Source organism: Gossypium hirsutum, chromosome D03 (assembly GCF_007990345.1).
Source record: "Gossypium hirsutum isolate 1008001.06 chromosome D03, Gossypium_hirsutum_v2.1, whole genome shotgun sequence".
NCBI lineage: Eukaryota > Viridiplantae > Streptophyta > Magnoliopsida > Malvales > Malvaceae > Gossypium > Gossypium hirsutum.
In genome coordinates, this window is record NC_053439.1 from 47,325,651 (window position 1) to 47,342,500 (window position 16,850).

The window sequence follows — 16,850 nt, forward strand, 5'->3', positions numbered from 1 at the left end:
TGCTTTTTATGGTTAATCTAGAGAGACCACTTAACTAATAACTTCATGTTACATTTGAGTTTTGTCGTTTATTATTTATAGGTGTTAGTAATAATAAATAAATAACCTCAATTTTACAAAAGTGAAATTCGATTATAAACATTTAACAACCCAAAATCTCGAGTTTATTATTTCAACCAAAATTTATCTTTGCTTTCCTAAACATGAAGTTAAAGTATAAGTATTTATACCAATAAATGTTGAATACAATGATAAAATAAAAACATCAACAGAAAAATAGACATAAAAATATATAAATGTTTATAAATTAAACCCTACCAAATGCAATCATTAATTTTAAAAGGTGGCTCCAATTTTGAATTGAAGATTACGATCAAGTCAAATTAATTTATATTAATTAAACAGACGTTGGATTTGTTAGGGATTGCTTTGGTGAAATAAAAAAAATAAGGAGGAAATATTTTTAAAAAAAAATAACTACGCTTTTTGAACGTGTCCAAATAGGATTACTTTATAGATAAGAAATTTTATTTCTTTGGCTAATATGTTTATCTTTTGCTTTTTTATTCTTAGTGCCATGTCTTCTAACAGTTTAACTCTTTTATCACTTTTTAAAATTATTTTTTAATATTCAAAGTAAGTCAACTACCTCTTTTGACCACCATCGCCCACATGTTGGGACTCCACCTAACACCTATGGTCAATATTATTACATCTATTCCTTTTTATAAATCAACATTTAATCTTTGAATTCCCATTATTTATCCAATTTTATTTATAATTTTTTAATTTGATAAAATATGATGACGTAACATTTAAGATTGTATCACATTATTACTTGAATTTTTTTAATTTTTTTATAAAAATTTTAATTTTTAAAAAATAAGATGATGATATGATAAAATATAAAAGTGTTACGTCATTATACCTTAATAGAATCTAAATAAGAGACCAAATTAGAAAAAAAAAAGCTGTCAAGTTTTGAAACTAATGTAAACTAAAAAAAATAAAAAATATCAAATTTAGGGATTAAGTATTACTTTATTCTTTTTTCTTAACTACTAAGTTTAATAATATCTTTGGAATTAAAAAAAATAACAAGTTTAATAATATCTTTGGAATTAAAAAGGAATATGACAATTTTTTTCCTTTGTTCTTTTTAAGCTTATAAGTAGAGAACAATCAAAATATAAATATAAATACATGTTTAAGTAATCGGTTTGTATAAAACCAAACTGTTACAAAATAAACAAATTAAGAAATGGAACAAAGAATCAAATTATTATAGCACAAATTAAGAGTTTGATCAATCCAAACTACTAACTAACTAAAACCACACATAGCAACAACTCATGGTGGGATTCGGAGACCCATACATTTTAATTGCGCATGATGAATCTCGAACGTAAATATTCAAAATAAAAAATCTTAAATTTTTACCAATCGAACCAAAGCACATCAATTTTTTAAAGTCACTTGCAAAGCTTTTTTTTTTTTTTAGTTCTATGCTAGTGTATCTAATTATTATTATTATTATTATTATTATTATCCATTTAGTTTTTGATTCAATAAATTTAAACATAAATTTTACTATTTACTTTTGTAGATGCTTTTGTTATTTGTTTATTTGTAATAAAAATGATAAAAAAATTTAAAAAATCCCAACATTTGATTTATTAGTCAACAATATTCACTCTATTTTTAAGGTCGTGAAATTGAGTTCTAGATTATATTTATGTGAAAATTTATGTGAGTGTGAATTTAAAATTGTACATATAAAAAAGCATATTTAATATTTATATCTTTTTATAATAAATTTAGATTTTATATTAATAAAAATAAAATGTGAAAAATATTATTGCAATCCACATAAGCTTTACTTACACAAAATGAGTATAAAAGAAATCCAAATATGTGTCAGCTATGAAAAAGAATATTCATGATTTGATTAGATTTTAATAAAAAACATCTTTTAGATTCAACAATTCTGCACCAACCTTATAATTTAATATTAACACGTGAATTGTATCTGTGTAAGCTTCATATTTCTTAAATAACATCTCCTGTATATATTTAATTTCTCAAGAACAAATTTAGTGACTAATTTTCTATGTTGTTAAATATTGTGAATAAAAAATAATATTGAGCCTTTTTTTTATCTACATAATATAAAAATAAAAAATAAATACTAAAATGGTATGCCACCCACATTATTTATGGTATGTTGTGGGTGGTGAAGACGCGACACTGCTCTTGTTTTTTTAGCCCAATTATTAGTCTGCTAGTAAAAAAGTTTTTAAGTATTGAGGGTTTAGGACAGGCGGTACTGGTTTATACGGGTACAAAACACAAATACCTGTATTTGGGGGGTTTGGGTGGTGCTTGCTTGACAGTCTGTAGCGGTTGGGTGGTGCCTTTTTGACAGGTGGCACCGATCTGACAATTTGACTGGTCATACAGTGTTTCAGAGTTTCACATGTTATATGAGTTTGGAGTTTCACGAGTTATGGAGCTTATAACCATGGTTTTAGGGGTTGTAAAAACTTAATATTGTGCTGATTGTAAAAAAAAAAGAGAGGAGAGAATAGAGAAGAGAGGAAGGAGACCGTAAAAAAAAAAGAAAGAAGATAAGAGAAGATAGAAGAGAAAGAAGAGGCTAAAAAAAAAGAGATAACAACAATTAGTTTTTTAGGGTTCAATTTTTTTAGAGAAGATAGAAAAGGAAGAAAAGGTAGGCACCCCATAACCCAACCAATGCTGCTGACGCACCATCCAGACTCCAAAAATACAGGTTTTTGTATGTCATATTTGTATAAATCAGTGCCGCTTATTTAAACCCTCAATCTTTAATTTCCTTTTTTTACTAACAAACTAATGATTGGACTGAAAAAACGAGGGTGGTGCTGCTTCCCCACCACTCTCCACCACTCACGAAATACCATTTTTGTAAATAATGGGGATGGCATACCATTTTTATATTATTTAGATAAAAAATCTAACATTGAAGAGGTTACCACTAATTTAAATATCTCATAATTGATACTCAATATAATTACCGTCTGACCGATTAAAACTTTAACGTATGAATGAAAAAAGAAGAGAAACTATTAGTAAAAACAAACACACATTATTTAGAACAATAAAATATGATCATACATGGTTCCTAAAGGCAAAATTGCATGGAAGGTTTTTATATTAGGCATTTTTGGAAGATTTAGTCTCACTATTATAAATTATTAGTCTTTATATTTTTTGAAATGTGAATTTCAATATCAAAGCTAATTTTTCCTTTGAAATTGTGTCAAATAATTCGATATTTTTTAAACAATGGTAATGTAACATATACCACATTGACATTTTTTTTAACAATTAGATAACTATTATAAGTTTTTTTTCTTAAATGTGCAAAATATTCATAAAATAATACCAGAAAAAGACAAATATATATCATGTCATCACTTGCATCAAATTATTTAATAGAATTAACAAAAGGTATTTTATTTCAAAACTGAAAACACAATAAAGAAATTTAAAATGATCAAATTACTGTAAAAAGATGAAATTCACAAAAAATACATCATACAAGGACTTTTTTAGAATTGGACCGTATCCTAAATCTAGGACCACATTGAAAATTACTAACACAAAACATTACACTATCCGAAATGGGCCAGCCCTAAATTTTGGCGCAGGTAAAATATTAAAAATTTCTATGAAATATTCAATTTTTTTCTGAAAAAAAGGGACTGCTTAAACTACATTTTACTGACTGCTAGACAGTCTATGAAGCCGGCTGAGCCGAGCCGAACCTGGCATGTAGAATCGTAAGTAAAATTCTATGTAAGGTTCCTGTTACTTTTTTCTTTTAGTATTTTAGTTTCTCTATTTTTAAATTCAAGGAAGTAAATTCGATTATTAAAATTATTAATTTTTTATTAAATTTATGTTCAGTACAATATTAAGATTTTTTAATAAATTAAATAAATATTTTTATTTAAATAAAATAAATATTTTTTATTTCAAAATTTCACATTAATATATTAAACATAAAGTTGAAGGGTTAAATGGGTGAAGAGAAGAAGGACTTTATAAAAAAATTGACCTTAGGATCATACACAATAGAGCAGAAACAGATCCGGTCCGGGGGAAGAAAAAGTCTTCAGCAGTCTTTCTGCAAATAAAACTTCCTTTCAATCTTTTCTCTGTAATGGAGATGAGTTTTTCATCATTTTAGCTTTGGAAAAACTTCAAGCTCAACCTTCCATCGAAATCAAAATCTTGTTTTTGAAAACGGCAGATTTTGACGAGATCTGGTTTACGGAATGGAAGAAGAGAAAGGAGCTCTGGTGCAGGGCTTGATCGAAGCGGTGAACCAAATAGCTTCGATCGGCGACTACAGTTGCGCCGTGAAGAAGGAGTATTGCAACCTCGCTAGGAGACTGAAGCTGTTGACGCCAATGTTCGAGGAGATTAGAGAAATCAAAGAGCAAATCCCTGAAGAAACGGTTAAAGCTTTGGTATCGTTGAAAGAAGCTCTGGTTTCGGCTAAGGAGTTGCTTATATTCGGAAGTGAAGGCAGCAAGATTTACCTGGTGTGTGAGTATATATATTCATTTTATTTTTTTTCTTTTGGATCTGTTTGGCTGCTGAGAAAGTGGAGGAAACTTAGCTTGTTAAGTGCGTGGACATATCAGAATATTTATCGCAGTGAATATTTGGAAGTAACTGATAAATATTATACTAAATTTAGTTTAATCTAGTGAAAGATGAATGGAGTATAAAATTTTCGTATGATATTTAGTGCTGCACTTCTTTAATTAAAAAAGCAAATAGATGTGGTTCCTTTTTTTTCTTTAATTAATATTTAGAACTGAAAAAACCACTCCAACCTATTCTTTTGCATCTTCAGATAACTATTATGAAAGAATTTCTTTTGTAATTCTCGTTCCTCGTCTCTTGTTAGGTATTACAAGATCAATTCTGCCTCCATTAATTTTCTTTTATATAAGTTGTACAAATTAGAGGAGGGGATGGAGGAGTTGAGGATAGAGAGGGATGTGGTGGTTACTAGTACCCTCTGTGAATGGTTCTGAAGTTTTTGGCCTTGATGATATTTTTCAGAGCACTTCTGCTCCGGTGATTACACTTCATCGGTTTTGCTGTGGATTTTCTTGAAATCAGCAGTATTGTGAATTATATGTTTCCTTTCTTACAACTTGAGGTTGGGGTTTCCCCGTGGGGTGGGGGGTTCAATTTTGCTTGGAATCCCCTATGTATGGCCTTCCTTATTTGAATTTGTTACATTGCATTCCTTCTGTGTATTGCTTTGTCAACAATTGTGTTGGTTTGTCACAGACATTGATTTTGATGTTTTACTGTTGTGGTTGACAAACAACGTCCACCTTATGCCACTCACTTCGAGCTTGGCAGTAAAGAAGGGCGTTCCAAGTGGCTGCTAAGCCATGGATGCGCATGGTTTATGGTATGGATGCTTTGCTGTTGACTGATGAACTTTTTTCCTTATACTTGCAGGTTCTAGAGAGGAAGCAGATTATGCATAAATTTCATGAAGTGACAGCTCGATTGGAGCAGGCTTTGAGTAGAATTTCCCATGAGAATCTTGACATCCTAGAAGAAGTTAAGGAACAGGTAAAGATCTATTGCTAGACATATATCTGGAAGAATTACAGATTACCTCTTCTCTTTCTATATTGTATTAGGCCCTTTGCTATGTGTTACCCAAAGATGATTATTTGAAACATAGTCATATTCGACGTGGAATATAGTTCTGTCAAGTAATCACTGTGATCATGATTAATTAACTTTTTCTTGAGTTTCATATGATTTGAGATACCAAAGATTGTAGGGATATATAAAAGCACACAGACTAAAGAGAGCAACCAAAATATACATTGATTCTTTTCTCAAAACAATCTAATGAAGAGTTTGAGAGCACCAAAGGTCCAAAGCTACTTTATGTTCATTACATAATTATTTTTTGAAGGGGTGAAAAAGGTTTACATGTATAGTATTTCCATATTTAGGTTGAGCTTGTTCTAGCTCAGTTCAGGAGAGCTAAAGGGAGGGTTGATGTACCTGATGTTGAGCTGTATGAGGATCTATTGTCACTCTACAACAAGAACAATGATGCAGAAGCAGATCCTGAGGTACTAAGGAGATTGGCTGAGAAGTTACAGTTGGTGGGAATAGCTGAACTTATGCAAGAATCTCTAGCTCTACATGAGATGGTTTCTGCCAGTGGTGGAGATCCCGGGGCAATATTTGAGAAGATGTCAAACTTATTGAAGGAAATCAAGGATTTTGTACAGACGGAAAATCCTAACTTGGATGCTCCTGCAAGAGAAAAGAATCTTCCTCCTAGTAGCAGCAGTGCGCAAACAACCGCTGTTGGAAATCACAAGGCCCCAGTTATACCAGATGATTTCCGCTGTCCAATATCCCTTGAGCTGATGAAAGATCCCGTCATTGTTTCAACAGGGCAGGTATATTTGTTTCAGATTTCTTGTTCATGATAACTGGGATTTCTTTTGTTTTTAATCATCACTTCAGTCTTGAAAACCACCTGTCCCTCATATAATTATTAAATTGCTTTAATTTTTCAATTTTGCTTGATATATTTGTTTGGTCATTGACCTCACTTGTTGTATCTTATCGCATTGTTTTGTCATTATGTTATTTGGTGAAATGTTTGTTCTGAAAATGCTCCTAGTCATAAAGTGATTCTCTATTTAAATTTGTTTGGAATAGGTAAACTTGAGGTTGGCACACAGGTTGGATGCTAAGTGAAAGATGTTTATAAGAAGTGTTTTTTGATACATTTTATGCACAATCGCACATGTATGCAGAGGCTGAAGTCTTGTTTACGATTATCTTCAGGCTATGTTTTTTAACAGGTTTCATTACTCTCTTCTGTAGACTTATGAACGATCTTGCATTGAGAAATGGCTGGAGCAAGGGCATCGAACATGTCCGAAGACACAACAGACTCTTAGTAACCCTGCTCTTACTCCCAATTATGTATTGCGTAGTTTAATAGCTCAATGGTGCGAGACAAATGGCATTGACCCACCCAAAAGGCCGAGTAGTTCTCAGCCCAGTAAAACCAAATTTGCCTGCTCACCTGCTGAACTTACCAAGATTCAAATTCTCCTCTGTAAGCTCTCATCCAGCAATCCTGAAGACCAAAGAACGGCTGCAGGTGAAATCCGTCTCCTTGCTAAACGCAATGCAGATAACCGTGTAGCCATTGCTGAAGCGGGGGCTATACCTCTCCTTGTAAAAATCCTTTCAACACCTGACTCACGCACCCAAGAACATGCTGTAACAGCACTTCTTAACCTTTCTATTTGTGAAGATAACAAAGGAAGTATCATATCCTCCGGTGCAGTTCCTGGTATTGTCCAGGTGCTTAAGAAGGGGAGCATGGAAGCTAGAGAAAATGCAGCAGCTACCCTCTTCAGCCTTTCGGTAGTGGATGAAAATAAGGTGGCAATTGGCGCCTCGGGAGCAATCCCTCCACTAGTGACACTGCTAAGTGAAGGCACACAAAGGGGCAAAAAGGATGCAGCAACAGCACTCTTCAACTTGTGCATTTACCAAGGGAACAAAGGAAAAACTGTGAGAGCTGGAGTTATACCTACGTTAATGCGTTTGCTGACAGAACCTGGAGGCGGAATGGTGGATGAGGCATTGGCCATACTTGCAATTCTTGCTAGCCATCCTGAAGCAAAGTCTGCCATTGGAGCAGCAAAGGCTATGCCAGTTTTGGTAGATTTTATTGGAAATGGATTGCCGAGGAACAAAGAGAATGCGGCTGCTGTTTTGGTGCACCTTTGTGCCGGAGACCAACAACATCTAGCAGACGCCGAGGAACTAGGCGTGATGGGTCATTTGGTGGACTTGGCACAAAATGGTACGGATAGGGGCAAGCGGAAAGCTGCTCAACTGCTCCAACGCTTAAGCAGATTTGTTGAGCAGCAAAAGCGGTCACAGTCCCAAGCTGAGGCCCAAGCAGAGCAGTCCCTATCTCAGTCTCGTGCTCAGCAGCCATGACTGCCTCCTGTGCCAAATGCTGTTGATGGCCGAGTATCATTTTGCCTTAATTTTATGTTTGTTTTGGTCACCTTGTTCCATTCTACGTATTTAAAGGAGGCGGCTTTGCTTCATGGTGGAAGATCACCTATCTGAACCCTAAGTTATTCATTTGTTTGTGTGGAAGAATACATCATTCACAGAACTATCGAAGTTTGTAAAGAAAAAAAGAGCGCAGAAGGAAAGAAAAGGTCCGAGTTTGTGCTTAACATGTATGTAAATTTGTACCATTGTAACATTGCACGACTGTAATCATCCTCAGATTTTTTAGAGTGATGTTTCTTGTATTGCAATCAAACTTTTTTTTTTCTTTTACAAAGTTACTAGTGATATGTAAAGGCTTAAAAGGGGATATGTTATCGGCCCAACAAGTATCAGTGAACTCCATAAATTTGAATCCGAAATTGATATTAACTGATTTTTTTTTTGTCAAAAATTGAAGAATTGAACATGAGATTTTACCACTTTCACTTGTGGTTGAATCGACTCGTTGAGGATAATTTAAAATGGTAATGATTACATATATACTTGAAATTTTCAATAATTTATGTTTGCGAAATTGGTTAATGAACTGATAAGTAATCACCATACACCCAATTTGTCAAGTGGCAATATGGTGACAGAGGCCATAAAAATCCAAAAAAATCAAAGTGGGATTTGGGAGGTGGGTTTGGGCGGTTTTGGTGGGCCTGAGTGAAACAAATTTAGAACCAGTTCATCTCATTTTTGAGTGGTGGGTCATGGGTGGCACTGGCCTTGACCTCCCCTTCCTAAACTACATTAACAAATGGACCACCTTTCTTAGGCGGTTTCATGATTGATAGTTATAAATTTATAATTGATAATTCTCAACTTGATATGATCGTATCGTATTTATATCCATTTGAGTTGTTTTGACGGTTTACGAAATATAAATTAAAAAATTATTGTTATTTAAATTAATTTAAATTTAAATTTTATTAATTTTAATTTTTATAATATAAAAATAAATATTTAATATTTAAAATAATACAAATAATTTAAAAATTTTATATTATGTTTTAAAAAATTACTATATTAAAGTTATTAGTTAATTTTTATTTTTTAGAAATATTTATGAATAAAACTTTATAAAATGATATCTAAAAACAATAAAATAAAACTCTTTTTATCAAAATATATCCAAGAGTCCAAAACATAAAATTAATATTAAAAACGGCAAACCTTACTGTACCAAAGTGAACTAACTCCTAAATTCATATCCATGCCTATATATAAACCCACATTATATATATACTAAAAAAACTCTATTATATGCGTACCACATATTTAAAATAGAGATTTATATTTAAAACTAGCGTACAATAAATAATGTAAAATATAGTTTGAAACTAATTAATAGTAACTCATGAAATATGAACGATGTTAAAATAAAAAAAAAGATTAAATTGCGAGTAAAATGAAATTTAAACGTATAAATACATCATATTAAGAATCTAAATAAATAAAATTATTTATTATGAATTCTAAGTTGGTGTCGAATTAATTTGTGGAATCATCTCACTCAACAACATTATTAATACTAAAAGTTCTATCACATGCATATACGTATGGAAACCACGTATTTAGAACACAGAGGTGTATTTTGAAACTAATTAATAGTTATATATACGATATTAAAATGGAAAAAATGTAGATTAAATTGTGAACAAAACAAAATTTAACACGCATAAATACATCAAATTAAGAATACAAAATGAATACAATTGTTTATTATGGTGTTGTCATCAATCTTTAAGTTGTTCTCGATTTAACTTGTGATACAAACTCAATCAACAACATTATTAATCTATAAACTTTTAGAGGTAATAAATTGTAAATATTAAAATAAAAATGTATACAAAACATTAAAACAAATCGAGTGATAAATTGAAGGTTTTACTAATTTAATTGACATAGATTTATGTCTCACTGTATGAATATTTTTATTAAAATAAAATATTAAAATAATCTCAAATAATATATTTTATTTTGGTGGGAATTTATTTATAGGATCAACCCATGCTCAATTAGGAAAAACAGAATTCGACATGTCAGTGGTAAGATAAGAGTAGTTCCACTTAAGAACTTAAAACGCTGTCGTTTAGTTTAAACATTTTCTGTATACTTCCGTACAATTCTAGTTCGGTATATCTCTATCTTTCACATGTATTATAGTTAAGTTTTTTATTTAATTGATTTTACGAATTAATTATATATTAAAAATAATTAAAACATGCAAAATAATTTATATTAATATAAATATGTTTTTGGCTTTTTATATAAGATCATTATAATTCACCATCATGAGATTTTACGGTTCATTCTTATAATTTATATATTATAAAATATAATAATATTTATATATATTATATAATAATATTTATATATATTTAAATTATTTTTATTATTATTGATTGAGTCTTAACTCAATTGATATGGTTATTATTGTCAATGTAAGAGAACATTAGTTCAAATAGTTGAAACATATTACTCTTCTATTTATGAGTTGAGGAGGGGTTAAGAGTAATTCTAAATATTATGAAAATAAAAAAAATAGATATAATTAAAATCTATAATAAGATTATTAAATTTTTTTTATTAAATTTAGATCCAGCATAGTAGTAAAAATTATTTTCTCCAAATTTGACTTAGGTGGGCCAAGCGGGCCAGAACCTAAGCTGAATATGCAAAAAGGTTTTGCTAATTAGGAGACATTAAAAAAAAACCAATACTAAATTATGTCACATGTAATAAAAAAAAATTAATATGGTATAACTTTTTTAACTTTACAAGTAAACTAAAACGTTGACAAATGCCTTTAATTGATATTTAAAAAATTAAAATTATATAAATAAGACACATGACAGTCTTTTAATTTCATGAAATTAAAATGTTACGTTATATGTGTAACAAATAATTGTGAAAATGGTAGCAGAATAGTGAAAAACAAAAAGAAGTTAGCAACAAAATAATGAAAAACAACAAAAAGACTGTAGTTGTTTTGGTTGCATATTTGAGCCAGGCTGGACTTAGGGCCAAAAAGACCTTACTCAAGGCTTAACTTGTTTTTTAAATGGGCCTTATTTTTTGTCCAAGCCCATTTTTCGGATAGACCTTTGAGTCAGGTGACCTGGCCATAGATAGGTCTAATAATAACTAACCATGAATAATTATATTAATATATATTAATTTACAATAAATAAAAATATTATTAAACTACTAACTTCTTTTTGAATATTTAAAATACTAAAGAGCATAAAAAAGGCAGTCCAACACACTATCCATTTCATAAAACTTTATTTTTTTAAAAGTTATAACTAATTCAATAATTAAGAACATATTTCCATAAAATGAAAAATGATTCTAAAACCTTAAAATTCTATTTTTCAGAATTATTTTTCTACGTCTTTCCATGAATAAACTTTGCTCTAATTCTTCTTGTTTCCCATTCACCCATTCTCATTTTCCCACCCAAATATGCTGAACTTTACTTTCTACCCCACATTTTCGTCATCACATACACAATTTTACTTATTCACTGCATGCATTTTCACTTTATTTTAGGTTTAAAGTAAGCTAAAAATATTCTCTATTTCGATATTAAGCAAATTAGTCTCATTAATTATTATGTTAAAGTTTTCTGTCAATTGTATATAATTTTGTTTGGTATAATAACGTATTTAGCCCTTAATGTTTATATATTCTGTATAAATATTGACAAAATGTATAAATGTAGCGGGTTAAATTTGTTAAATCGGGACCGAATTGACAGAATGTATAAATATTATAGGCTAAATTTATTAAATCAAGATCAAATTAATAAGATGTGTAAACTTCAAGGGCTAAATTTATTTTTATATCGATAAACATATGTACAATTGACGGAGAATATTACTGGTATGATTACTTATCCTTAATTGCTCACTTTTAAATTTAACTTTTATTTTTAGAAAAAAACTATTTTATTTAATATTAAAATTGAGAGGAATGAAAGTGATATTTTTACCAAATAATTAAAATGAAATTTTATTTTCATGTTTAAGACAAGAAAAAGCAATACAGTAGTTTAATTTTAATGTTATGGGTTTGTTAATTTTATCTTCTACTGTGTAATTATTATCATGGGTTAATTTCAGTAAATGTGATCTCAAACTTTGAAATATTTGAATTAAAATTTTAAAATATTAGTTTTGTATTATTAGTTTTTTTTTGTTAATTTAGATGCTAAATACTAATTTATATATAATATAGAGTATATTTAAAGCACATAGACCAATATTAATGTATCTACTGCTTGAACAATTTGAAGTTAACTTGTTGTAGTTAATAAAATTTAAGAGAATTATTATTTTTAACATGTTAAATTAAAGTTGTCTATGTACATATATTTATAATTTAAGCAACGTCACATTTGAGTTAGTATTTAATGCCTAAATTAATGGTCAAGTCAATGAAAAGTCTTTATTAATACGATTTTTATATTATAAAGATTCAATTACAACATTTAAAAGTTTAAAGACTAATTTAAAATCCAAATAAGAATTAAGGGTGTTTGATGCAATTAATCGTATTAATGCCATATATCATAGTAAAACAAAACTCAATTCATTATTATTATTATTTTTGTCATTTTTGAATGTTATAACAATTTCAATAGAATCAATTATTACAAGTACCAAATTAAATAATTAACTAAATAAGTAACTCGATTCAAACTAATTATCTAATTAGAATAAATTTGAAATTTCTAAAAATTATGCATAAAACTTTCATAATAAAAAAATAGGGTTAATTACATCATACATCTTTGTATTTGTAATTAGTACCTAAACTTCATAATATTTTAATTAAATTCTAAAAGTATCAGTGCTATATCAGTCACGTCCTTTCATCAGTCTAGCTTATTGTATCAATCAATTCATCCCATCAGCAAGTTATCAACTTGGGCATTAAATGTTAATTGGCGATTCGAGTTTGACTTATAGCATGTATAGTTAGATCTAACGTGGATCATAATTAAAATATATAAATTAAATTTTAAACACATTTGTACCTATTACATGTACAATTGGATCTAGTGTGTTAAAAAAAATTGCCATCCTAAATTTTATGCCATTGTTTGTTTATTTTAACACATAATATCGAAATTGTCCATGTAGTAGGTATATGTTGGTCCATGTGCTTTAAATATGCTCCATATCATATTTTAATTGACATGTAACACTCAAGTTGATGTTACGCTGATAAAAAGACCTGATTGATATAATACTGATACTTTAAAGACACAATTAGAATTATATAAAGTTTGAGAGAATATGAAATGGGTTAATATACAATTTTGTACCTAATTTGACTTCAATATTCAATTTGATACCTAGACCACATGACCCATTGAATGTTTGACACATGCACTCTAGTAAAAAAAAACATAGGTGCTTAGTTGGAACAAAGAAAAAATGTTAGGTATCAAATTGAAAAATTAAAGCAAAACTCAGGTACTTAGCTAGAACAAACAAAAGCTCAAGTATCAAACTGAAAAAACTCAAGTACCAAAATAAATATCGAAGCTAAACTCAAGTATCAAAGTAAATATTAAAGCCAACTCAAGTATTAAATTAGAAAAAAAAAACTTAAATACTAAATTGAAAATCAAAAGCATTTTCAAAATGAAAAACAATTAATAGAATTTTATAGCAAAATCAGTAATTTTAATGTAAATTGTTATTTAAAACTAAATGAAATTGTGTAGTATGAGTCATATAAATTATGAACCAAATAATAATATTTATATAAAACTCAAATTTGTTAAAAATATTGAAGAGATTGATATTAATTTTTTTTCTTTTTTTCTTACAAATTTAACAACTCAAAATTTACTAATATAATAATTAGAAAAAGTAAACAGACAAATATGGTAACTTTAACAATACAAAATATGCATTAAATTAAATAGGCTTAATATCTCTGTTGACCCCTGTATTATAGTAAAATTATCACTTTAATACTTGTATTATTATTTTTATCAATCCTGTAATCCTGTTAACCAACTCAAAATTTCGTTAAAAAAACATACTAAACGTGACAAGAAAAAATGAAAAGAAATCACTTTAAGATATAACAAAAAGGAAGTATTTTGGAACTCAAGAATTTCATATATATTTCCAAACCTTTTCTTGCACGAGTTTACTCTAATTGAAATATAACATAGTACATGCACGAATGTTGTGGAAGACAATTATTAAATTTAAAGTAGATATGGAATATAATTTATTTTTGTTAAAAATACATATTAGTTTTAATAATGGAAAATTATGAGCAGTGGTGTTAGTTTGGAAGACAATAATTATTTTAACTATGGCTCCACTTTTGCTGATGGGAAGCCAAAATGCATAAAGTTTTCTCCAGCTACAATTCCAAGAAATTCCTTCAAAAACAGCAACATACCAAGGAACCAAGTCTAAGCATGATTTTATGCAACTTCAACAACAATTTCAGTCTCACCCCCCTACGTAGTGGTGCAACCTTGTACTACTAACATTAAATGCAAGAAAATTAGCTTATCATGTCAGATAACAGATCCCAAAACTTCACATAGCCAAAACATACATAGATCATGACCAAATCTGTCAACAGGCTTATGCAAACAAAATAAAACACAAAATAAAAAACCCCATAATACATAGTATGAAACATATCCATTCTAGCAATCTTTGTTTGTTTTTTTCCATAGATGATGAGACAAGTTCCTCACTCTAAATTCTAAGCTTCAACATCAATACAACAACCGTTATGTAGTTAAGGTGATCAATGCAACTTTATGTCAAATATCTGTCATTAAAGCTTCAACATCAGCTTTAAGTTGAATGATATCAAGAAAGACTGGACCTATAGCTTACAAGAGATGGTTAGCTGATATATCTGTCCAGCTATTTCCTCCCCAGTACTGATTATTCTCTGAAATACCCAACTGTGGCCTTGATGGATTTAGCCCTTTGTTGTTGTTGTTGTTGTTTTCAGTTTTCATTGGAGGAGCTAGCTGAGAAGCCCTAGAGCTTGAACTCATAGAGCCAAGGAATTGGCTTTCTCCCACCATGGAAGATGATGACGCTTCAATACCCTCACTTTCAAATGGATATAAACCATTGCTTGGTTCAAACAAAGGGAACCCAATATCAGCTTGCCCGCTACCACCATAGTTTAACCCAATATTACCCAAACCATACTGAGAAAAGCTTTGCAGAGAAGCCATGAAGGGTAAATGAGGTGTTTGCTGTGGCAAATTATGAGCAGTGATTACTTCAGCTTGTTTCTGGGTGGAAGCTGGTGATTTTGAGCTGGTGCTGCTTTTGTTTTTCTTGTTTCTCCGGCAACCTCCACCGACGGGAACGTTCCTAAGAGCACCTCCTCTGGTCCAATACCGCCGGCACGCCTTGCAAAAGTGGCGTGGCTGTGAGAGGCTGTAGTTGTTGAAGTAGCAGAACTTGGTGTTGGTGGAGTCACACCTTGGACACTTGAGGGCTGCTTCTGGTTGTGGAACCTTGGCTAGCCTGGCTCGATCCGCCATCGAGCTGGGTCTAATGGCTATGGTTCCACCACCAGCTCCAACATGAGGAGGTGGTGGTGGAAGCTGAGGGTTTTCACTGCCGCCAGTTCCTTGTTGATGATCATTATGCTGCTGCAAAAAATATAGATAATAATCTCATATACTGTAAAGAAGAAATATATTTGGTATATTCAGGAAAAAGATCACAAAAGGAATATGAATATTTATCTTTTTTTCTTTTTTTTCATATTGCTTTCATTTTGGGTGTACATAAGAGATGAAAAATAAAACCCTTACCTGCTGCCAATTGGGAGGATCTAAGTAGACTGGAAGAGATGAGAAAACCATGGTTAAATATATATTTTTATATTTCTATTTCTTTTTTTTTGTGCTTCTTTTATAAAAGGTTGATGGGTTCTTTAAGAAAAACAAGGTGGAGAATCAGTCTAAGGGAAAACCAGAGACCAAGAAAGCAAAGAGAAAAAGAGAATTAAAGGGAAGAGGTAGAAGGAGAAGGCTTTTGTTTTTATTTTAGCTTTTTCTTTTCTTTCTCTTTTTTTTTTTCTTTTAAATTATTGTTTCATTTAAATTATTTGTCTCATCTCCACTTTTTTGTTTTCTTTTATATAAAATATTTTTTAGGGTTTTGAGTGGACTAAGTTTTTCTTCACCTATAAGCTTTTGTTCCTTCATAGTGTGGAATGCTCAAGGAGAGTGTTCTTCATGCATGAGAAATATAAAGATAAAAATAAAAGATAAAATGGAGAGGTTTAATATATATGGGTAATTATCCCATAAACTAGTGATGGAGTTATTTAATTCTATTAGCAGAGTTAAAAGAAATCATATTCAATTCATATTTTAAAAGTAAATAAAACAAATAACAATTTTTTAATTTTGCCAATTTTTTATATTAATATATTAAATGTTAATGGTATAATAATTTTTTTGGCCCTCAAATTTTTAAAAAAAAAATCATTTTAGCCATTCGTTTAATTTTTTTGCATCTTTTAGCTATTGAACTTGCATTATTTGTCAAATCACCCTAAAATGGATGGAAAAGTTAATGTCTGCTAACTTTACTAATGTGGCATTCATTTGGTAGTCCACGTGATATTTTTAAACATTTTTATACTTTTCAAATAATTTTAATAATTTTATACTCCTAAACTGT

At 30.0% G+C, this 16,850-nt stretch overlaps 2 protein-coding genes across 3 annotated transcripts; one reads left to right on the forward strand and one right to left on the reverse strand.

The window, feature by feature from the left end:
- The first annotated feature begins 4,071 nt into the window (after window positions 1-4,071).
- Window positions 4,072-8,420, forward strand: LOC107950173 (U-box domain-containing protein 13). 2 transcript variants are annotated; one of them, XM_041090304.1, is made up of 5 exons: window positions 4,435-4,592; window positions 5,533-5,649; window positions 5,860-5,961; window positions 6,045-6,503; window positions 6,937-8,420. In XM_041090304.1, the coding sequence occupies exons 3-5, from the start codon at window positions 5,938-5,940 to the stop codon at window positions 8,071-8,073; spliced, it is 1,620 nt and encodes a 539-aa protein (XP_040946238.1). In that variant the 5' UTR covers window positions 4,435-4,592; window positions 5,533-5,649; window positions 5,860-5,937; the 3' UTR covers window positions 8,074-8,420. The 2 variants fall into 2 exon arrangements, with proteins under 2 accessions (XP_016740450.2, XP_040946238.1); XM_016884961.2 differs by lacking the exon at window positions 5,860-5,961 and having other exon boundaries at window positions 4,072-4,592.
- Window positions 8,421-14,719: 6,299 nt separating this feature from the next.
- On the reverse strand, window positions 14,720-16,198 carry LOC107950175 (dof zinc finger protein DOF3.6). The gene is made up of 2 exons (XM_016884963.2): window positions 15,974-16,198; window positions 14,720-15,808 (listed from the first exon to the last, which is right to left on the reverse strand). Exons 1-2 carry the CDS (start codon window positions 16,022-16,024, stop codon window positions 15,026-15,028), a joined length of 834 nt encoding a protein of 277 aa, XP_016740452.2. The 5' UTR covers window positions 16,025-16,198; the 3' UTR covers window positions 14,720-15,025.
- Window positions 16,199-16,850: the final 652 nt, after the last annotated feature.

What these genes read in the sequence shown, in the direction of transcription:
- LOC107950173 (XM_016884961.2), top strand. Translation starts at nt 4,323, where the DNA reads ATGGAAGAAGAGAAAGGAGCTCTGGTGCAGGGCTTGATCGAAGCGGTG. An exon ending in TAGAAGAAGTTAAGGAACAG is followed by an intron (nt 5,650 to 6,044) that starts GTAAAGATCTAT and finishes TTCCATATTTAG; the next exon opens with GTTGAGCTTGTTCTAGCTCA. An exon ending in TCATTGTTTCAACAGGGCAG is followed by an intron (nt 6,504 to 6,936) that starts GTATATTTGTTT and finishes TCTCTTCTGTAG; the next exon opens with ACTTATGAACGATCTTGCAT.
- LOC107950175 (XM_016884963.2), bottom strand. Translation starts at nt 16,024, where the DNA reads ATGGTTTTCTCATCTCTTCCAGTCTACTTAGATCCTCCCAATTGGCAG. An exon ending in ATCCTCCCAATTGGCAGCAG is followed by an intron (nt 15,809 to 15,973) that starts GTAAGGGTTTTA and finishes TATTTTTTGCAG; the next exon opens with CAGCATAATGATCATCAACA.